Genomic DNA, 24,266 nt, shown 5'->3' with positions numbered 1-24,266 from the left:
AATTTGTGGGAGGTGCTTCAGGAAACATGGGTTAGGGTTTGGCAGGGGTTTGGCCGTCATTGTAAATAAGAATTTGTCCTTAGCTGGCTTGCCTGTTTAAATAAAGGTTAAATACATTTTTTTTTAAATGTAACTTCATTACACCGTTACACTGGCATACAAACTCGGTAGCATAGAGTTGATAATACATATGACGTTGGGAAATAGTGCATTGTGGGTAGTTTAGAAGATTTCCCGAAATAAGTTAATCAATTTGTAATAATGCAAAAACATAACTGTTTGTACTTATAGGTAACCATATCGTGACTACAACTAGGCTACTAAGTCTTTAACCACACTGTGTTGTTACACTGGCGAGTAAAAACTCATGCTTCCTACACTTTAACTTTTTGTCTGACAATAAAATAATCATTTTACTCAACTGCGTTACCCACTCCAGTCAGCAGATGGCGGTGTGGGAATTTAAGGTAATGCTGTTGGTGTGACGTATAATGTAGTGGACGGAACGCTTCTTTCAACAGCAACAACAGTTAGTCAGACACCACGGTAGCTTGCTAGACAAAATAGCCGAACAATAAAGCTCTTTAGATGCTTTAGTGTATATTAGCCACTGTGTTTTAAACCCACTTCTGTCGTCTAGTTAGTTATCCGATTTAATTTCATATTTACGGTGTTGTTGTTATTAGTCAGCTAGCGGGCTGGTTAAGTTAGCATTAGCCTAGCTAGCTAACATCTCCGACCATGCGTTCACTAAGCTACTCTCCTCCTGCTAAAGAAGATGAGGTCTGCTGGACGGAGAAAGAAGCTCTCGTCAAAGAGGAGGAGGAAGAGGAGGCTGTTACAATACAAAACCAAGTAGAGGGTGAGGCTGTTACCGTGAAAGAAGAAGAGAAAGACGTTACAGAGAAAGAAGAGGAAGACGTGTTAAGAGTGAAGGAGGAGGAAGATGCAGTTTTTGGAGTGAAGAAGGAAGGAGAGATTACTGTCACATTGAAAGATGAAGATGAAGAGGAGGAGATAGGAGATCTGATTAACACCAGTAAGTACCGCCTTCAATTAGTTTTTAACTTTGGATATTCGGAGTTGGCTCGTCAATACCTCTTCAACGGAGGGCCCTGGGATGATGACTGATATGTCTAGAATCAGACGACGTAGAGACAAGCTACCCCTTGTTTTCTCCGTTCCGTTTCCAAAAAGTGACTTAACATATATATTTGAGGAGGGTCTATCTGCTGACCGCAGACTGGGGGGCCACGGCATGTAGTGTTTTTAATGTAGTGATGTTTTACTACACACCGTGACCCCCAATAGAGCCATGTGAGAGTTGGGTTGGCTACACCAAACATTATGGATATACTGACAAGATGTCTCTCCGTCCTGACAAGGGGAGTCGTTGTCCACAAAGCTGCACTGTGGGTTGTCTATCTCCCACCTATCCTGTCTTTGGATTGGTGGATACATCTTATTATTGTAATCTATTGTTTATATTCTATGAGGGTTGTTGTCGTCAACCGCTTGTATTCAATGGAGAGAGATGCTAAGCTACTAGCATGAATATGCATAGAGATCTGGAGAACTCCTATAGTGTTTTTATCAAAGTTGTCGGTATGTCACGTGTCCACGTAACAACTTAATCATTACGAAACTTCTGTTAGATCAAGTAAACCTCACGTAGCAAATAAGCCATTCATTTTGTTGTTGACCAAATTCAACACTTTCCACATTGGGTTGATAATTGTTTCCACTTGGATACAACCTACTGTAGCCTACTGGCATGACCTAGAGAGGTACAACCTACTGTAACCTACTGGCATGACCTAGAGAGTTACAACATACTGTAGCCTACTGGCATGACCTAGAGAGACCCAACCTACTGGAGCCTACTGGCATGACCTAGAGAGTTACAACCTACTGGCATGACCTAGAGAGGTACAACCTACTGTAACCTACTGGCATGACCTAGAGAGATACAACCTACTGTAACCTACTGGCATGACCTAGAGAGATACAACCTACTGTAACCTACTGGCATGACCTAGAGAGATACAACCTACTGGCATGACCTAGAGAGATACAACCTACTGTAACCTACTGGCATGACCTAGAGAGATACAACCTACTGGAGCCTACTGGCATGACCTAGAGAGTTACAACCTACTGGCATGACCTAGAGAGATACAACCTACTGTAACCTACTGGCATGACCTAGAGAGTTACAACCTACTGTAACCTACTGGCATGACCTAGAGAGATACAACCTACTGGCATGACCTAGAGAGTTACAACCTACTGTAACCTACTGGCATGACCTAGAGAGATACAACCTACTGTAACCTACTGGCATGACCTAGAGAGTTACAACCTACTGTATCCTACTGGCATGACCTAGAGAGATACAACCTACTGGCATGACCTAGAGAGATACAACCTACTGTAACCTACTGGCATGACCTAGAGAGATACAACCTACTGTAGCCTACTGGCATGACCTAGAGAGATACAACCTACTGTAGCCTACTGGCATGACCTACAGAGATACAACCTACTGTAACCTACTGGCATGACCTAGAGAGATACAACCTACTGGCATGACCTAGAGAGTTACAACCTACTGTAACCTACTGGCATGACCTAGAGAGTTACAACCTACTGTAACCTACTGGCATGACCTAGAGAGTTACAACTTACTGTAGCCTACTGGCATGACCTAGAGAGATACAACCTACTGTAGCCTACTGGCATGACCTAGAGAGATACAACCTACTGTAGCCTACTGGCATGATCTAGAGAGATACAACCTACTGTAACCTACTGGCATGACCTAGAGAGATACAACCTACTGACATGACCTAGAGAGATACAACCTACTGGCATGACCTACAGAGATACAACCTACTGTAGCCTATTGGCATGACCTAGAGAGTTACAACCTACTGTAACCTACTGGCATGACCTAGAGAGATACAACCTACTGGCATGACCTAGAGAGATACAACCTACTGGCATGACCTAGACAGTTACAACCTACTGTAACCTACTGGCATGATCTAGAGAGGTACAACCTACTGTAACCTACTGGCATGATCTAGAGAGGTACAACCTACTGTAACCTACTGGCATGACCTAGAGAGGTACAACCTACTGTAACCTACTGGCATGACCTAGAGAGGTACAACCTACTGTAACCTACTGGCATGACCTAGAGAGATACAACCTACTGTAACCTACTGGCATGACCTAGAGAGATACAACCTACTGTAACCTACTGGCATGACCTAGAGAGGTTCAACCTACTGTAACCTACTGGCATGACCTAGAGAGTTACAACCTACTGTAACCTACTGGCATGACCTAGAGAGATACAACCTACTGTAACCTACTGGCATGACCTAGAGAGGTTCAACCTACTGTAACCTACTGGCATGACCTAGAGAGATACAACCTACTGTAGCCTACTGGCATGACCTAGAGAGTTACAACCTACTGTAACCTACTGGCATGACCTAGAGAGATACAACCTACTGTAACCTACTGGCATGACCTAGAGAGATACAACCTACTGTATTCTTTCTACCAATTGATTGGTTGAAATTTTATGACGTGTATTTGTTCATATAGACACACCCCATGTGTTTAATAAAATCAACTGTATGTGCAGAACTTGAATTGAACTGATGCTTCAAGCATTTGATTAAATAATTAACACAAACAAATTACTTGAGGAAGCCAGAGGTCAATATAACCAGAAGAAAATAACCAATTCCCCACCTGCTGCTGGCCTTCGTTAATTCTGACGTTATGCTCCTGAAGTTTCCGGTAAAATAGGCAAACTTTTTCCATTTCCGTTTGAAGTGCCAATTTATCTTACCATTTCTACCGATCTGCGTGCCAGTTATGAACGAGTTACAACACCTGTTTGGCTCCTCCACTTCCTGGGTCGGTGAAGTGAGGTATTACATTTAAGGATTAAATCATTTAACCTCTATGGGCTAGGTGGGACGCTACGTAACAGCCACTGGCAGCCTGTGGCGCGATTTTCAAAACCTTAAAAATCCTATTACTTCAATTTCTCAAACAAATGACTATTTTACAGCTATTTAAAGACAAGACTCTCGTTAATCTAACCACACTGTCCGATTTCAAAAAGGCTTTACAACGAAAGCAAAACATTAGATTATGTCAGCAGAGTACCAAGCCAGAAATAATCAGACACCCATTTTTCAAGCCAGCATATAATGTCACCAAAACCCAGAAGACAGCTAAATGCAGCACTCACCTTTGATGATCGTCATCAGATGACAACCCTAGGACATTATGTTATACAATACATGCATGTTTTGTTCAATCAAGTTCATATTTATATCAAAAACCAGCTTTTTACATTAGCATGTGACGTTCAGAACTAGCATACCCCCCGCAAACTTCCGGGGAATTCGCTAACATTTTACTAAATTACTCACGATAAACGTTCACAAAAAGCATAACAATTATTTTAATAATTATAGATACAGACCTCCTCTATGCACGCGAAATGTCCGATTTTAAAATAGCTTTTTGGTGAAAGCACATTTTGCAATATTCTAAGTACATAGCCCAGGCATCACGGGCTCGCTATTTAGACACCCGGCAAGTTTAGCACTCACCATAATCATATTTACTATTATAAAAGTTTGATTACCTTTTGTTGTCTTCGTCAGAATGCACACCCAGGACTGCTACTTCAATAACAAATGTTGGTTTGGTCCAAAATAATCCATCGTTATATCCGAATAGCGGCGTTTTGTTCGTGCGTTCCAGACACTATCCGAAATAGTAAAGAAGTGTCGCGCGCATGGCGCAATTCGTGACAATAAAATTCTAAATATTCCATTACCGTACTTCGAAGCATGTCAACCGCTGTTTAAAATCAATTTTTACGCCATTTTTCTCGTAGAAAAGCGATAATATTCCGACAGGGAATCTCCTTTTCGGCAAACAGAGGAAAAAATCCCAAAGGCGGGGGCGGTCGGGTCACGCGCATAAGCCCAGTGTCCCTTGATCGGCCACTTGAGAAAGGCGATAATGTGTTTCAGCCTGGGGCTGGAATGACGACATTCTGTTTTTTCCCGGGCTCTGAGCGCCTATGGACGACGTGGGAAGTGTCACGTTAGAGCAGAGATCCTTAGTAAATGATAGAGATGGAAAAGAAGTTCAAGAAATGGTCAGACAGGCCACTTCCTGTAAAGGAATCTCTCAGGTTTTGACCTGCCATTTGAGTTCTGTTATACTCACAGACACCATTCAAACAGTTTTAGAAAATTTAGGGTGTTTTCTATCCATATGTAATAAGTATATGCATATTCTAGTTACTGGGTAGGAGTGGTAACCAGATTAAATCGGGTATGTTTTTTATCCAGCCGTGTCAATACTGCCCCCTAGCCCTAACAGGTTAAGGAATATATCCGAGTCTCACGCTCATCACCTGTGGAATGCGGGGCTTCCAGCGAGGTGTGGATTTAATAGTATGTTGTACCTAGTTTCCCTCCTTCAGGGAACAGTAATTATAGTCACAAATCAAATCAAATGTATTTCTTACATCAGCTGATATCACAAAGTGCTGTACAGAAACCCAGCCTAAAACCTCAAACAGCAAGCAATGCAGGTGTAGAAGCACGGTGGCTAGCAAAAACTCCAGAGAAAGGCCAAAACCTAGGAAGAAACCTAGAGAGGAACCAGGCTATGAGGGGTGGCCAGTCCTCTTCTGGCTGTGCCGGGTGGAGATTATAACAGCACATGGCCAAGATGTTCAAATGTTCATAAATGACCAGCATGGTCAAATAATAATAATCATAGTAGTTGTCGAGGGTGCAACAAGTCAGTAACACAAGAGTAAGTGTCAGTTGGCTTTTTCATAGCCGATCTTTGAGAGTATCTCTACCGCTCCTGCTCTCTAGAGTGTTGAAAACAACAGGTCTTTGACAGGTAGCACCTCCGGTGAACAGGTCAGGGTTCCATAGCTGCAGGCAGAATAGTTTGAACTGGAGCAGCAGCACGGCCAGGTGAACTGGGGACAGCAAGGAGTCATCAAGCCAGGTAGTCCTGAGGCATGGTCCTAGGGCTCAGGTCCTCTGAGAATTAGAGAGAGCATATTTAAATTCACACAGGACACCGGAAAAGACAAGAGAAATACTCCAGATGTGACAGACTGACCCTAGCCCCCCGACACATAAACTACTGCAGCATAAATACTGGAGGCTGAGACAGGAGGGGTCAGGAGACACTGTGGCCCCATCTGATGAAACCCCCGGACAGGGCCAAACAGGTAGGATATTACCCCACCCACTTTGCCAAAGCGCAGCCTCCACACCACTGGAGGGATATCTCCAACCACCAACATACCATCCCGGGACAAGGCCGAGTATAGCCCACAAAGATCTCCGCCACGGCACAGCCCAAGGGGGGGCGCCAACCCAGACAGGAAGACAACGTCAGTGACTCAACCCACTCAAGTGACGCACCCCTCCCATGGACGGCATGGAAGAACACCAGTAAGCCAGTGGATTTAATAGTATGTTGTACCTAGTTTCCCTCCTTCAGGGAACAGTAGTTATAGTCATAACGTGTGGATTTAATAGTATGTTGTACCTAGTTTCCCTCCTTCAGGGAACAGTAGTTATAGTCATAACGTTATGCTTGTCATATGATGAACTTTAACTTAAATACTGGATCTTGCTGTCGGACAGTTGTTTTGTATATTCAGATCTCCGAAATGCTCTCTAACTACGTAACATTTAGTGTCTCCTTATGTTACGCTGGGAAAACAGTTTTCATGGGCACAGAAATCCTAAATCATTTCAGTTTACTAAATCCAATGGTTCTAACCGAGAGTCACCTTAACTTTATTGACAACTCCCAAATGGATACTGTCATTAATGCGGTTCTTCAATAATTACACATAATACTTAATACTGTAGCTGTTTAGTTACAGTCACATGTTCAACTATCATCAGCTGATCCAGGAAATCATTTTCTGCATGCCAGTCAAACGTAGTTCTTCATTCATTACACCGGTAAAGACAGTTATGCCGTGCTCCACGTTGGATCCAACATCCCAAACAAATCGATATTTATAATGTGTTATTGTCTACTTGATTTACAGTAGGGTCTCGTTAGTCCGTTTGGAAACGGAGATACTTAGCTCATAATGTGTAGAGAACTGTTCCTTGATGGATAGGCTATTGTACAACACACAGAGCTATTTTCCTTTATTCAGGACATTTAGAATGACAACACATTACAGAGTAGCCTAGTGGGATTATTCACAAAATTATCTGGTGATCAGGTTATGAATTGTCATGACAAAGACATTTTAGTCTCCTTGTTTCACCTAAAATATTAAATGATTTATAGTCCTAGGTCTATGTTGTTGTTAGGTGAAGTTATGGGTCCTACAGTAGGTCTATGTTATTGTTAGGTGAGATTATAGACCATTTTGGCATACACTTAGTGGACAAAACCTCATTGTCAGGCTGATGTCAGGCTGATGGAAAACTAGCCAATGAGCATTTTACTGGTTGAAGTCGTTTTTAAATATAAAGTAGTACATTTTCGACAATAACACAAACATTATATTAAATCAGGACATTCAAACGAGCCTTACAATTATAATCCAAAGTAGTGTCAAATGATAATAATAATAATCATAATCAACCTGGAAACGGAGGCTTTATTTGCTGTCAGCCTATGAGAACTCCCCTGAGTTTTCCCCACGGTGGTGAAGTAGTGAATAGACACAGAGCTTAATGTGAGTTTCCTTGAGTAGCACTCCTGATCTAGTGCTGTAATATTCAGAATACATTGTGAAAACTAATCTTTGCTCACCATTTTTTAAATAGATATATTTTTTTCACCCCTTTTTTCTCCCAAATTGGTACTTACAGTCTTGTCTCATCGCTGCAACTCCCATACGGACTCTGGAGAGGCGAAGGTCGAGAGCCATGCGTCCTCCGAAACACAACCCAACCTAGCCGCGCTGCTTCTTGACACAATGCCCATCCAACCCGGAAGCCAGCAGCACCAATGTGTCGGAGGAAACACCGTACACCTGGCGACCTGGTCAGTGTGCACTGCGCCCGGCCCGCCACATGAGTTGCTAGTGCGCGATGAGACAAGGATATCCCTGCCGGCCAAACCCTCCCCTAACCCGGACGACGGTGGGCCAATTGTGCGTCACCCCATGGGCCTCCCGGTCGTGGCCGGCTGCAACAGAGCTTGGACTCGAACACAGAATCTCTAATGGCACAGCTTAGGCCACTTGCTCACCATTTTTTCTCCAGGCAGATATACTACATCCATAACTAGCGGTTTCTGCATTAGCAGGGAGGTGTTTCTGCAATCAAATTGTGTGCACATCGCCCTTGTCGCAATTTTAGCAAACACAGAAAGGTGCCTATATTTGAGAACAAAAGTCGCCTGGCACACTGCTTAGGAGTTCAACACCTTTTACTTATTTCTAGTTACTACTAATGTGAAAACAAGACTAAATATGACTATTGTTGCTCACTTGACTGTCTTAAGACAATTGTCAAGTAATTTTAACATTCATTACAGATGTCAATTGTTGTACAGTATCATGGCTACGCTGTTGGCATCACCTTTTTCAGTGGAGTTCTGCTGTTGTGAGCCTTTAACTATCTGTCTGACTTGTTCACACAGGAGAGAGACGTGACTATCATGGATCCTCTGGGGAGTCTCAACATCATGATGCTAACGAGTCAGAGAAGAGCCTGTCCAGATTCTGTCACCTCAAGAAACACCAGCAGAGACCGACAGGGAAGAAATCTATCTGGTGCTCTGATTGTGGAAAACATTGCAAATCTTCATCAGAACTTAAAATACACCAGCGAACACACACAGGAGAGAAATCTCACCACTGTTTTGATTGTGGGAAGAGTTACTTAAGATTAAAAGCACTAAAAGTACACCTGAGAATTCACACTGGAGAGAAACCTTACAGCTGTGATCAATGTGGGAAGAGTTTTACTACATTTAGCTATCTGACTATACACCAGAGAACACATACAGGAGAGAAACCGTACAGCTGTACTGAATGTGGGAAGAGTTTTACTCAGTCAAGCAACCTGTTATCACACCAGAGGATACACACAGGAGAGAAATCTTTTAGTTGTAATCAATGTGTGAAAAGTTTTATTTCATCTAGTTATCTGACTGTACACCAGAGAACACACACAGGAGAGAAACCTTATAGCTGTGATCAATGTGGGAAGACTTATATTTCGTCTTGCCATCTGACTAGACACCAGCGAATACACACAGGAGAGAAACCTTATAGCTGTAATCAATGTGGGAAGAGTTTTACTCGGTCAGACAACCTGATATTACACCAGAGAACACACACAGGAGAGAAACCTTATAGCTGTGATCAATGTGGGAAGAGTTTTACTACATCTGGCTCTCTGACTCTACACCAGAGAACACACACAGGAGAGAAATCATAGCTGTGATCAGTGTGACAAGAGATTCTCCGATAAGACATCTGATCAAACATCAGAAAATACATGAAGGAGTTGTTTCATGATATCAATGAAATCTCACAATGTAGAATGTTTAACATTGTAGAAGGAGTATTTTAATAATGTCACAATGTAGAACCCTAAACGTTTGTCCCCTGTTCTATTGATTTCAACATGATATGGATATTAGCCTCAGGGGGGAAATCCAGGCTCTGAAATGGAAGAGTTACTATTTATGAGATTTAATAAAAAGTGACTAACAAAAAAAGAGTTGTGTTACACTTACCATGTTGGTGACCCACTGGAATCAAAATGTATCTGGCTGTTTTCTACAAATTGTCCTCTAACCAGTGATGTACACATTATTCCCAGATTCTGTGTGGTTTTTGAGCTGTTCGTTTTAACAGGACATGCAACCTCATCTCCCTCCTGTCGTACAATTGATTTCAACATGATATCGATGAGTTATGACATAAGTGTTGTGTTCCTTTGTTTACCGACCCCTAAATTTAACTGCATCACTTCAAAATGTAGCTGACTGTCTTCTGCAGGTTGTCCTCTAACCAGTGAGGTGAAAGATATCTCCATTTCCAAGTGTTTTTTTTTTTGTTGTGTTAGTTTCAGGAGCAGATTCAACCTGATTTCCCCCCAAATGGATATTAGATTTGTGTTTAGCTAGTGCGTTGCTATGGATCTTTATTTATTTTGACTGCACGTTTTTCCGTATTGGAGATACATTTTGTTTGGGCTCGTTCCAAGGGGACAAGAGTTCTAGAAGCTAGTGAGTTTTAGGAAGACGAGAGTTCTAGAATCTAGTGGGATTTAGGAAGACGAGTGTTCTAGAAGCTAGTGAGTTTTAGGAAGACGAGAGTTCTAGAAGCTAGTGAGTTTTAGGAAGACGAGAGTTCTAGAAGCTAGTGAGTTTTAGGAAGAGGAGAGTTCTAGAAGCTAGTGAGTTTTAGGAAGAGGAGAGTTCTAGAAGCTAGTGAGTTTTAGGAAGAGGAGAGTTCTAGAAGCTAGTGGGATTTAGGAAGACGAGAGTTCTAGAATCTAGTGAGTTTTAGGAAGATGAGTGTTCTAGAAGCTAGTGAGTTTTAGGATTCTATAGAAAGAAAAAGGAGAAACAAATAATCCTATTGTATATTATTATTTAGAAATAAGTTTTTTTTCTTGTTTTTAATTGTTGACAGCCAGTAGACACCATGTTTATATTGGTGAAGGTGAAGCATTGTAGTTGATTATAATGTGAAATGGAAGTTGTTTTCTGTTGGTGGTGAGCAAACTTTTCCAACAAAAATATAGGATATATTTGTTGTCTTAAAGGGGAAGGTGTTACAGGCTTTGGTTTTTCCATTTATGTTTTGAGGTTGGACTTTAGCACGTCTAGCTCGTTAGCTCGTCTAGCTCGTTAGCCCGTCTAGCTCGTTAGCACGTAGGACGCACTGATTGGTGTCACCTCGTTAGTCAGTATGTGTTACACCTGTGCTGGCTTGTCCATCTCGTTAGTGGGAAGGTGTTTCACCTGAGCTGGTCCAGGTTCTATTTAAGAGTGTCTGGCCCAGTGCTCCAGTTGTCTTGATACATGTGGAGAGTCAACACCTTTAGTTGCTCCACCTTTTTGGTTTGCTTCCTGTCTTTAAGTTTGGTGTGGGATTTTCTTTTGTTTTCCTCTTCTTGGGCAGATTTAGTGGGTCTCATGGTGGGTGTCTTTTAGGTCCCAGTTGTTGTTACTAGTCAACTTTCAGTGGACACCCCCATAGTGTCTTTCAGAGCCCCTCCTAAAAAACAAGTTATATTTTGGGTTGGATGTTGCATCATATTGTTGATATTTTAATCAATGGCATTTCCTTACAATGCTCATTAGTCTTTCAGTTGTTAGTCTTCTGTTTTTTATCCTCATATTTGTGTACTAAATGTTTATTTTCATAGTTTTTTCCTGTGAAGCCATTGTGTTGCATCCATGTCTGACATGTGCTGTATAAATAAAGCTTGATTTGATTTGAACACATTGTAAAACAAATTTACCCAATGACTGACCAATCAACAAACTATTGGTCCACCTTAGTATGAAAAACCGTATCAATCACTCTTTTCCAGCCTGCTGAAGGCGTGGTGGAGTGGTAAACACCACCCCCGGCTCTACCAGGGGCTTGAGGTGGTCTCCCACAGCTCTGCTTATGTCATGTTCTGTGGACTTGCTGTTCCATTTCTTGACTGCCCCTGCAACACAGAAACACATTTAGTCATATTATATAAAACACTCAAAGTAATGGATATGGAGCATCTAGGGCCTCAGTTACACCTGGCACCTAAATGTGACTTCTGATCACTCCAAGCTGCATTAGGTTCAGATCTACCAGGATGGGCTTTTGACATAGTCTGGATGCAGTCCGGCCATTGAATATGCATAAGCAATGTAAAGAGATGGGGTGAATGAGGGGAAAAGTACATTTTACACAAATGACCTTCATAAATCAAATGTTGTTGGTCACATACAGGTGTTCAGCAGATGTTATTGCGGGTGTAGCGAAATGCTTGTCCACAACAAATACCTAATACACACAAATCTAAGTAAAGGAATGGAATTAGGAATATATAAATATATGGATAAACAATGTCAGAGCAGCATAGACTGAGATACAGTTTATACATAGAGATGAGAAATGGAAGATATGTAAACATTATTAAAGGGACATAATTAAAGTGACTAGTGTTCCATTTATTAAAGTGGCCAATGATGTCAAGTCTATATGTAGGCTGCAGCCTCTCTGTGCTATTTAACAGTCTGATGGCCTTGAGATAGAAGCTGTTTTTCAGTCTTTCGGTCCCAGCTTTGATGCATCTGTACTGATATCGCCTTCTGAATGATAGCAGGGTGAACAGGCAGTGGCTCAGGTGGCTCGGGTAATAACAAAAAACATGTATGTATGCCTGAGGGGAAATTCACTTTCATACAGCCAAAAGGGGTGAGAAATTACACCGATATCAGTGGACAATTTGCACTAATGTAAATAAATATAGATGATGGAACATATTCCCTTTTGCTGATGTGATGAACCGCTAAGGGGACATAAATATTTACCATCTAAACCATGTGTGACCTCTCACCTCTCTGGCTGTAGAAGTGTTCTTCCTAACCAGTCCCTCAACAGCACTCTGACTGAGCTCCACCCTCACTGGGTCTTCAGAGGAGAGGAAGGCTGAGGAGGGATGGAAGGATGAATGGATCAGTCAGTCAATAAAGTGTAGAGCTGCTGTCTATGCTGTCTGACAAAATCACAATTTTAGTAGTTCGTTAAAGTAAATAAGGCTTTATGACTGCTGAATACCAACTATCAATCACTTAGATCATGTATTTTCAGGTAGAGATACATCCTTGGGACGTCCATAGCCCGTTGAAGTTGACATTTTAAATGGTTAAGGTAGAGGTTAAGGTTAGGGTTTAGGGTAGGGATGTCCCAAGGATCCCAGATAGCATTGACCATTGTGCATTCTTCTGTCTATTTTACATAGCAGGTGATGGGTTCTGACTTCTGAACTTGAAAATATTAAATATCCTTATTATGTGAAATTGAATGAAACAATAATGTATGTTGATGGTCATATAATGTACAATATTCCATGATGTTTCTATATGATAACAATAGAGTAATATATTTAATATGATGTACAATATTCCATGATGTTTCTATATGATAACAATAGAGTAATATATTTAATATATTCCATCATGTTTCTATCTGATAACAATAGCCTAATATATTTAATATGATGTACAATATTCCATGATGTTTCTATATGATAACAATAGAGTAATATATTTAATATGATGTACAATATTCCATGATGTTTCTATATGATAACAATAGAGTAATATATTTAATATGATGTACAATATTCCATCATGTTTCTATATGATAACAATAGAGTAATATATTTAATATGATGTACAATATTCCATGATGTTTCTATATGATAACAATAGAGTCAAATATTTAATATGATGTACAATATTCTATGATGTTTCTATATGATAACAATAGAGTCAAATATTTAATATGACATATACTCTTTTTTAACAGTTTCACTAATTCATCTGAATTAACTTAATCATTATGACACACCCCTCTCTATTGTCATTGGTTGCACTAATTGCACTGTTTGTCTACATAACCTGGTTCAAGTATTGATGACATCACCCTGAAGAAGACACAGTGATGCTGAAACGTTGGTAAATACCCAATAAATTACTGGGAGTTTATATATGGAGTGTGGGATTCTCTTTATTTTGATAGTTTATTCGCCGTTAGTCAGGACCTCCTCGCAAACTATTTTTCTGGGTGTGCGCCAGCTCATGTTTTTAAGGGTAGGTAACAACACATCCGCCATGCTGATCTTCAACACAGGGGCCCCTCAGGGGTGCGTGCTCAGCCCCCTCCTGTAGTCCCTGTTCACTCATGACTGCACGACCAGGCACGACTCCAACACCATTATTAAGTTTGCCGATGCCACAACAGTGGTAGGCCTGATCACCAACAACGATGAGACAGCCTATAGGGAGGAGGTCAGAGACCTGGCCGGGTGGTGCCAGGACAACAACCTCTCCCTCAACGTGATCAAGACAAAGGAGATGATTGTGGACTACAGGAAAAGGACGACCGCGCACGCCCCCATTCTCATCGACGGGGCTGTAGTGGAGCAGGTTGAGAGCTTCAAGTTCCTTGGTGTCCACATCACTAACAAACTATCATGGTCCAAGCACACCAAGATAATCGTGAAGAGGGCACGACAAAACCTATTCCTCCTCAAGAGACTGAAAAGATTTAGCATGGGTCCTCAGATCCTCAAAAGCTTCTACAGCTGCACCATCGAGAGCATCCTGACTGGTTGCATCTCTGCCTGGTATGGCAACTGCTCTGCCTCCGACCGCAAGGCACTACAGAGGGTAGTGCGTACAGCCCAGTACATCACTGGGGCCAAGCTCCCTGCCATCCAAGACCTCTTTACCAGGCGGTGTCAGAGGAAGCCCCCCCCCCCCCCCACTCTCTGTTATCATCTATGCATAGTCACTTTAATAACTCTACCTACATGTACATATTCACCGTCTCACCTCATACTGTATTGGAGCAGCAGCAGCTGACTGCCCGGTTCAACATCAGTTCACCGTCTCACCTCATACTGTATTGGAGCAGCAGCAGCTGACTGCCCAGTTCAACATCAGTTCACCGTCTCACCTCATACTGTATTGGAGCAGCAGCAGCTGACTGCCCAGTTCAACATCAGTTCACCGTCTCACCTCATACTGTATTGGAGCAGCAGCAGCTGACTGCCCAGTTCAACATCAGTTCACCGTCTCACCTCATACTGTATTGGAGCAGCAGCAGCTGACTGCCCGGTTCAACATCAGTTCACCGTCTCACCTCATACTGTATTGGAGCAGCAGCAGCTGACTGCCCGGTTCAACATCAGTTCACCGTCTCACCTCATACTGTATTGGAGCAGCAGCAGCTGACTGCCCAGTTCAACATCAGTTCACCGTCTCACCTCATACTGTATTGGAGCAGCTGACTGCCCGGTTCAACATCAGTTCACCGTCTCACCTCATACTGTATTGGAGCAGCAGCAGCTGACTGCCCGGTTCAACATCAGTTCACCGTCTCACCTCATACTGTATTGGAGCAGCAGCAGCTGACTGCCCGGTTCAACATCAGTTCACAGTCTCACCTCATACTGTATTGGAGCAGCAGCAGCTGACTGCCCAGTTCAACATCAGTTCACCGTCTCACCTCATACTGTATTGGAGCAGCAGCAGCTGACTGCCCAGTTCAACATCAGTTCACCGTCTCACCTCATACTGTATTGGAGCAGCAGCAGCTGACTTGATCGTTGATACTAATCATCATGTTTGAATCTGAGAGTAAATAGAGCCGACTACACTCTAAAAATGAAGGGTTCAACTGGAGTTGTTCTCAGATCCCCTAAGAACCGTAGGGTTCTTGGTCAATGAAAAACAGCCCCAAAAGGTTCTTCAAAGAACTTGTTAGAAGGTGGGTTCATCGAGGAACCTCCGTTGTTGCTGGACTTCTTCCGGGAACTTCGCAATTACAACTGAAAACGATGGTGACAAGTTTGGATGCGACAACAGTTAAAAAGGTTACGTTGGGTTGATGTTTGGCTCTGAATATGTCTCGAAATAATGTATTATAATAATATAACATACTAATAATGAATGACAATGATGGTTTTCTGTGAATATCTTCCATAACGTTACGATAGTTAATGAACGTAAATATTAGAAAGCAGGGTTTGACCGTCGGCGTTGTATGAGCTACAGTACAGTACCGTTAGCTAGCTAGCTAACGTTATGTCCTAACTAGGCACAACTAGGTTTGGATTATTTCCTCAACTTTATTCATTCCCATATATTGTATATCGTTTCCATACTGCCAACACGGCTTTACACTCATTAATGTAAGTTTCCAATCTAGAGCAGTTTTCACTTTTGTGATAACGAAGCTAACGTTAGCTAGTTCATTAACTAACTAAGGACGGTGACCTGTCCAGATGAGATGTTACAACGAACTGAATCGTCAATGGAGGTCTTCCTCTTTATATAGCCTGCTACAGCATGCAATACTATTAACTCACAAGGGGGCATAACGTGACATGGACAATACTATCCCATTTTGGAAACGTTACATGTACAATACTATCCCATTTTGGAAACGTTACATGTACAATACTATCCCATTTTGGAAACATTACATGTACAATACTATCCCATTTAGGAAACGTTACATGTACAATACTAACCCATTTTGGAAACGTTACATGTACAATACTATCCCATTTGGGAAACGTTACATGTCCGCCCCCTTGTGGAGGGAAATTAATATCTTGATGGTAGCTGTAGATGGGATTCAAATGCATAATGGTATTAATACAGTGTCTAGACTACCTCATTTGTATAAATGCCCTTCAGAATCCAAACACAGTATTGCCACGCAGCAAAATGTTGAGTATAATCTTTCAAGTCAGCCTGTCACACAATGCTATTCTCAAACATAACTAATCAATTAGTTGTTTTTCAACAATATTTTAACCTGCAGGAATATTTTCACATTTCTATCTCATGGTTAGTTCCTAGGATAATGCAACTCATACATTTTTCATTACTTGTAAAATGGGGTACAGGTTTAAAATAATTACAGGTTTAGAATAAGTACAGGTTTAAAACAAGTTTCCATAAAGCCAACATGGCTTTACTCTCATTAACGTAAGTTTCCAATCTAGAGCAGTTCTCACTTTTGTGATAATGAACTAGCTAACGTTAACTAACTATTACAGGTTTAAATCAAGTATATGTTTAAAATAATTACAGGTGCACCTTACTAGCTTATACTATATCATAAATGGTCTTAACTAGTAAACACAGATTCTAGTTTTCATTCAGTTCACAGATGGCTGGCTGGGCTTTACACCTCCAAGGCGGCGGCGCCCCCCCCCCCCACCCAGGAATACTGAGAATACTCAGAGCCTACTGACTGGGCCCTGTTTACACCCCCACACAGGAATACACACTCAGAGCCTCCTGACTGGGCCCTGTTTACACCTCCACCCAGGAATACACACTCAGAGCCTCCTGACTGGGCCCTGTTTACACCTCCACACAGGAACACACACTCAGAGCCTACTGACTGGGCCCTGTTTACACCTCCACACAGGAATACACACTCAGAGCCTACTGACTGGGCCCTGTTTACACCTCCACACAGGAATACACACTCAGAGCCTCCTGACTGGGCCCTGTTTACACCTCCACACAGGAATACACACTCAGAGCCTCCTGACTGGGCCCTGTTTACACCTCCACACAGGAATACACACTCAGAGCCTCCTGACTGGGCCCTGTTTACACCTCCACACAGGAATACACACTCAGAGCCTACGAGGCTTTTCTAAAAACTCCACTTTACTTCGCTCACCTCTTTTTTTTTTTTTAACTACGTTCGAGATGTGGTATCCACTCAGCTCACTGCCTCTCAGATCAAAGGTGGGACCATCTGCTCCGTTCCTGAAGTGTGGTCTCCCTGAGATCCCAAGTTAGAGGGATCCCTGGTGCACCATTTACCCAGGTCACCAGGAGCGGTCACCAAGTGAAGATTCACATCCCCAAATGTGGTGATTAATTTCTTTAACATCAAATGAGACAAACTTATCACACAAGTCAGAGTTATACTTAAACTAAATCTTTATTAACTTATTAATAAGGGAGCAGGTCAATACAACACGCAAATATAGGGTGAATCAATTGAGTGCTCTACGATAATGATGGCTGGTCGACGAATCACCCCCAGATGACTCGTTGAGAACCACGATACAAAAGTACAAAGGTATTTTAAAGCCAAGATACACCCCTTTCAACCTACATGACAAACAACCGATGAATAGAATGGGTCACAAGCTTAAGATTTGTATGAAAGATGCTTCTAATTCTCAGCAGACAGTATCTGCTGTAAAAACAGTACTCTTTGTGTAGAGACCAGGGTCTGGCCCTGGGGTCATCTCTCCCTGGTACCATATAGAACAGAAACATTAACTCATGTTCTGGAATGCGGTCTCTTTAGGTTTTATCACCCAAAAGACATTGTAAATCTCCTGTCAGTGTTTTCTCCCAGAGGCCCATCCTCAGTAGAACACAGACACAATAGTTATAAAAACCCTCTATTCTGTTGCATAAAACAACCATTTGATGCAATAAAAGTATTATAACAAAGTTGCAGTTTTGCTCTCTGTGTCCACTGAAAGTTGACTAGTAACAACAACTGGGACCTAAAAGACACCCACCATGAGACCCACTAAATCTGCCCAAGAAGAGGAAAACAAAAGAAAAACCCACACCAAACTTAAAGACAGGAAGCAAACCAAAATGGTGGCGCAACTAAAGGTGTTGACTCTCCACATGTATCAAGACAACTGGAGCACTGGGCCAGACACTCTTAAATAGAACCTGGACCAGCTCAGGTGAAACACCTTCCCACTAACGAGATGGACAAGCCAGCACAGGTGTAACACATACTGACTAACGAGGTGACACCAATCAGTGCGTCCTACGTGCTAACGAGCTAGACGGGCTAACGAGCTAGACGGGCTAACGAGCTAGACGTGCTAACGAGCTAGACGGGCTAACGAGCTAGACGTGCTAACGAGCTAGACGTGCTAACGAGCTAGACGTGCAAAAATCCAAACCTCAAAACAAATGGAAAAATCAAAGACTGTAACACCGTAAGAGAACCAAAGACTAACACCTTAAAAGTTTGCTCACTACCAATAGAAAATAACTTCTATTTCACATTATAATCAACTACAATGCTTCACCTTCACCAATATAAACATGGTGTCTACTGGCTGTCAACAATTAAAAACAAGAAAAAAACGTATTTTTCCCCCACTAGCTTCTAGAACTTCTAGAACTCTCGTCCCCTTGGAACGAGCCCGAACAAAACTCATCTTTAATACGGAAAAACGTGCAGTCAAAATAAGATCCATGGCAACTCACTGGCTAAACGCTAAACACAAAACTTTTTGACTGCCCACCCTTGAGACAGTTACAAACCAAATTGTCCTCATCATGGACACAAGCACCAGAAACGCTGTTGTTTTGACAAGTAGCAATAAATCACTGATATCATTTAGGGGGGAAATCAGGTTGTACGTGTTGTTGAAACTAACACAACTAAAAAAACACATGGAAATGGGAGATATATTTTACCTCACTGGTTAGAGGACAACCTGCAGAAGACAGTCAGCTACATTTTGGAGTGATGCATTTAAATTTAGGGGTCACTAAACAAAGGAACACAACACTTATTTGTCATCACTCATTGATATCATGTTGAAATCAATTGCGTGAGAGGAGGGAGATGAGGTTGCATGTCCTGTTAAAACTAATAGCTCAAAAACCACACAGAATCTGGGAATAATGTGTACATCACTGGTTAGAGGACAACTTGTAGAAAACAGCCAGATACATTTTGAAGTGTTGCAATTTGATTCAAGTGGGTCAATAACGTGGTAAGTGTAACACAGCTCTTTTTTTGTCCGTTATTTTTGTGTTAGTCACTTTTTTGTTAAATCACATAAATAGTAACTCTTCCATTTCAGAGCCTGGATTTTCCCCCCTGAGGCTAATATCCATATCATGTTGAAATCAATAGAACAGGGGACAAACGTTTAGGGTTCTACATTGTGACATCATTAAAATACTCCTACTAAAATGTTTAAACATTCTACATTGTGACATCATTAAAATACTCCTTCTACAATGTTAAAACATTCTACATTGTGACATTAATTCATTGATATCATGAAACAACTCCTTCATGTATGTATTTTCTGATGTTTGATCAGATAACTTTTATCAGAGTATGTCTTCCCACATTGAGTACAGCTATAAGGATTATGTCCTGTTTGTCTTCTCTGGTGCAAAGTCAGCTGGCTAGATGTAGTAAAACTCTTCCCACATTGATCACAGCTATAAGATTTCTCTCCTGTGTGTGTTCTCTGGTGTATAGTTAGATAGCTAGATGTAGTAAAACTCTTCCCACATTGACTACAGCGATAAGGTTTATCTCCTGTGTGTGTCCGTTGGTGTACTATCAGGCTGTTTAGCTGAGTAAAACTCTTCCCACATTGATTACAGCTATATGGTTTCTCTCCTGTGTGTATTCTCTGATGTGATTTCAGGGTTTGTAGCCGAATAAAACTCTTCCCACATTGATCACAGCGATAAGATTTCTCTCCTGTGTGTGTTCTCTGGTGTATAGTTAGATAGCTAGATGTAGTAAAACTCTTCCCACATTGACTACAGCGATAAGGTTTATCTCCTGTGTGTGTCCGTTGGTGTACTATCAGGCTGTTTAGCTGAGTAAAACTCTTCCCACATTGATTACAGCTACATGGTTTCTCTCCTGTGTGTATTCTCTGATGTGATTTCAGGGTTTGTAGCCGAATAAATATCTTCCCACATTGATCACAGCTATAAGGTTTCTCTCCTGTGTGTCCCCGCTGGTGTACTATCAGGTTGCTTAGCTGAGTAAATCTCTTCCCACATTGATCACAGCCGAAAGGTTTCTCTCCTGTGTGTGTTCTCTGGTGTCTAGTTAGATTGCTAGATGTAGTAAAACTCTTCCCACATTGATCACAGCTATAAGGTTTCTCTCCTGTGTGAATTCTTTGATGTATTTTAAGGTCTGATGAAGAGCTGAATCTCTTCCCACAGTCAGAGCAGCAGTGAGTTCTCTTCCCTGTGGATGTCTGCTGGTGTTTCTTGAGGAGTTCTGATCTGGAGAGACTCTTCTCTGCCTCTTCAGCATCACGAGGTTGTTGAGGCTCCACAGAGGATCCACGATAGTCCCGTCTCTCTCCTGTGTGAACAACAAAGTCAGACAGATGATTAAAGGCCCACAACAGCAGAAATCCACTATTTATTTGAGGTAAAGGGTGATGTCCAGAGCGTACCCATGAAACTGTACAACAATTGTCATCTGTTAAATTTGAAAATTAAGACAGTCAAGATAGCAACAATAGTCTTATTTAGTCTTGTTTTCACATTAGTAGTAACATCGATGATTGTAGGCTAGAAATAAGTTATTCAAGTTGTTGAAACTCTAAGCAGTGTGCCAGACGACTTTTGGTCTCCAATATAGGCCCCTTTCTGTGTTTGCTAAAATTGCAGCACGAGGGCGATGCGCATGCAATTTGGTTGTAGAAACTCCTCCCTGCTAATGAGGAAACCACTAGTTATGGATGTACTATATCTGGTAATGAGGAAACCACTAGTTATGGATGTAGTATATCTGCTAATGAGGAAACCACTAGTTATGGATGTAGTATATCTGGTAATGAGGAAACCACTAGTTATGGATGTAGTATATCTGCTAATGAGGAAACCACTAGTTATGGATGTAGTATATCTGGTAATGAGGAAACCACTAGTTATGGATGTAGTATATCTGGTAATGAGGAAACCACTAGTTATGGATGTAGTATATCTGGTAATGAGGAAACCACTAGTTATGGATGTAGTATATCTGGTAATGAGTAAACCACTAGTTATGGATGTAGTATATCTGGTAATGAGGAAACCACTAGTTATGGATGTAGTATATCTGGTAATGAGGAAACCACTAGTTATGGATGTAGTATATCTGCTAATGAGGAAACCACTAGTTATGGATGTAGTATATCTGGTAATGAGGAAACCACTAGTTATGGATGTAGTATATCTGGTAATGAGGAAACCACAAGTTATGGATGTAGTATATCTGGTAATGAGGAAACCACTAGTTATGGATGTAGTATATCTGCTAATGAGGAAACCACTAGTTATGGATGTAGTATATCTGGTAATGAGGAAACCACTAGTTATGTATGTAGTATATCTGGTAATGAGGAAACCACTAGTTATGGATGTAGTATATCTGGTAATGAGGAAACCACTAGTTATGGATGTAGTATATCTGGTAATGAGTAAACCACTAGTTATGGATGTAGTATATCTGGTAATGAGGAAACCACTAGTTATGGATGTAGTATATCTGGTAATGAGGAAACCACTAGTTATGGATGTAGTATATCTGCTAATGAGGAAACCACTAGTTATGGATGTAGTATATCTGGTAATGAGGAAACCACTAGTTATGGATGTAGTATATCTGGTAATGAGGAAACCACTAGTTATGGATGTAGTATATCTGGTAATGAGGAAACCACTAGTTATGGATATAGTATATCTGGTAATGAGGAAACCACTAGTTATGGATGTAGTATATCTGGTAATGAGGAAACCACTAGTTATGGATGTAGTATATCTGGTAATGAGGAAACCACTAGTTATGGATGTAGTATATCTGCTAATGAGGAAACCACTAGTTATGGATGTAGTATATCTGGTAATGAGGAAACCACTAGTTATGGATGTAGTATATCTGGTAATGAGGAAACCACTAGTTATGGATGTAGTATATCTGGTAATGAGGAAACCACTAGTTATGGATATAGTATATCTGGTAATGAGGAAACCACTAGTTATGGATGTAGTATATCTGGTAATGAGGAAACCACTAGTTATGGATGTAGTATATATGCCTAGAGCAAAAAATAGTGAGCAAAGATTTTAGTTTTCACAATGTATTCTGAATATTACAGCACAAGATCAGGAGTGCTACTCAAGGAAACTCACATTAAGCTCTGTGTCTATTCACTAATTCACCACCGTGGGGGAAAACTCAGGGGAGTTCTCATAGGCTGACAGCAAATATAGCCTCCATTTACAGGTTGCTTATGAGTGCATTTCACATTAAATATGGATTATAATTGTAAGACTCGCTTGAATCACCTGCTTAATATGTTTGTGTTATTGTCGCATATCAACTGATTTATACTTAAAAAACACTTCAACCAGTAAAATGCTCTTTGGCTTTTCCATCAGCCTGACAATGAGGGTTTGTACACTAAGTGTTTAACAAATTGGCCCATAACTTCACCTAACAATAACATAGACCAACTGTAAGACCCATAACTTCACCTAACAACAACATAGACCTACTGTAGGACCCATAACTTCACCTAACAACAACACAGACCTACTGTAGGACCCATAACTTCACCTAACAACAACATAGACCTACTGTAGGACCCATAACTTCACCTAACAATAACGTAGACCTACTGTAGGACCCATAACTTCACCTAACAATAACGTAGACCTACTGTAAGACCCATAACTTCACCTAATAATAACATAGACCTAGGACTATAAATCATTTAATATTTCAGGTGAAACATGGAAACTAAAATGTTTTTGTCGTGACATTTCATAACCTGATCACCAGATAGTATTGTGAATAATCCCACTAGGCTACTCTGTAATGTGTTGTCATTCTAAATGTCCTGAATATAGGAAAATAGCTCTGTGTGTTGTACAATAGCCTATCCATCAAGGAACAGTTCTCTACACATTGAGCAAAGTAGGGATGTTGGATCCAACGTGGAGCGTATCTCTGTGTCCAGACAGACTAATGAGACCCTACAGTAAATCAAGCAGACAATAACACATTATAAACATCCATTTGTTAGGGATGTTGGAACCAACGTGGAGCACGGCATAACTGTCTTTACCAGAGTAATGAATGAAGAAGCACTTTGGTTGTTGTTGCATGTCGTGATGTTTGTCATGTGACTGTCATTCAGAAAATGATTTCCTGGATCAGCTGATGATAGTTGAACATGTGACTGTAACTAAACAGCTACAGTATTAAGAATTATGTGTAATTATTGAAGAACGACGTTAATGACAGTATCCATTTGGGTGTTGTCAATAAAGTTAAGGTGACTCTCGGTTAGAACCATTGGATTTAGCAAACTCTGAAATGATTTAGGATTTCTGTGCCCATGAAAACTGTTTTTCCAGCGTAACATAAGGAGACACTAAATGTTACGTAGTTAGAGAGCATTTCAGAGATCTGAATACAGAAAACCGTCCTAACAGGACAATAACCTAAACCACAAGGCCAAATCTACACTGGAGGAGCTTACCAAGATGACATTGAATGTTCCTGAGTGGCCTAGTTACAGTTTGGACTTAAATCATCTTGAAAGTCTATAGCAAGACTTGAAAACGGCTTTCTAGCAATGATCAACAACCAACTTGACAGAACAGGAAGGATTTTAAAAAGAATAATGAATATTCAC

At 41.1% G+C, this 24,266-nt stretch overlaps 1 protein-coding gene across 1 annotated transcript; it reads left to right on the top strand.

Annotated features, from left to right (window-relative positions):
* The first annotated feature begins 514 nt into the window (after nucleotides 1-514).
* LOC145876351 (uncharacterized) lies at nucleotides 515-11,516 on the top strand. The gene is made up of 2 exons (XM_082972140.1): nucleotides 515-1,039; nucleotides 8,695-11,516. Exons 1-2 carry the CDS (start codon nucleotides 742-744, stop codon nucleotides 9,495-9,497), a joined length of 1,101 nt encoding a protein of 366 aa, XP_082828266.1. The 5' UTR covers nucleotides 515-741; the 3' UTR covers nucleotides 9,498-11,516.
* Nucleotides 11,517-24,266: the final 12,750 nt, after the last annotated feature.

Source organism: Salmo salar, unplaced genomic scaffold, assembly GCF_965601325.2.
Source record: "Salmo salar unplaced genomic scaffold, fSalSal1 ptg000578l, whole genome shotgun sequence".
Taxonomy (NCBI): Eukaryota; Metazoa; Chordata; class Actinopteri; order Salmoniformes; family Salmonidae; genus Salmo; species Salmo salar.
Note: the sequence above shows the minus strand (reverse complement) of the source record. Positions and strands in the feature narration are given on the sequence as shown.

Excerpts from the sequence above, each read along its gene's own strand:
- LOC145876351 (XM_082972140.1), top strand. The coding sequence starts at position 742 with ATGCGTTCACTAAGCTACTCTCCTCCTGCTAAAGAAGATGAGGTCTGC. Across the intron at positions 1,040-8,694 it reads AGGAGATCTGATTAACACCA|GAGAGAGACGTGACTATCAT; the intron begins GTAAGTACCGCC and ends TTGTTCACACAG.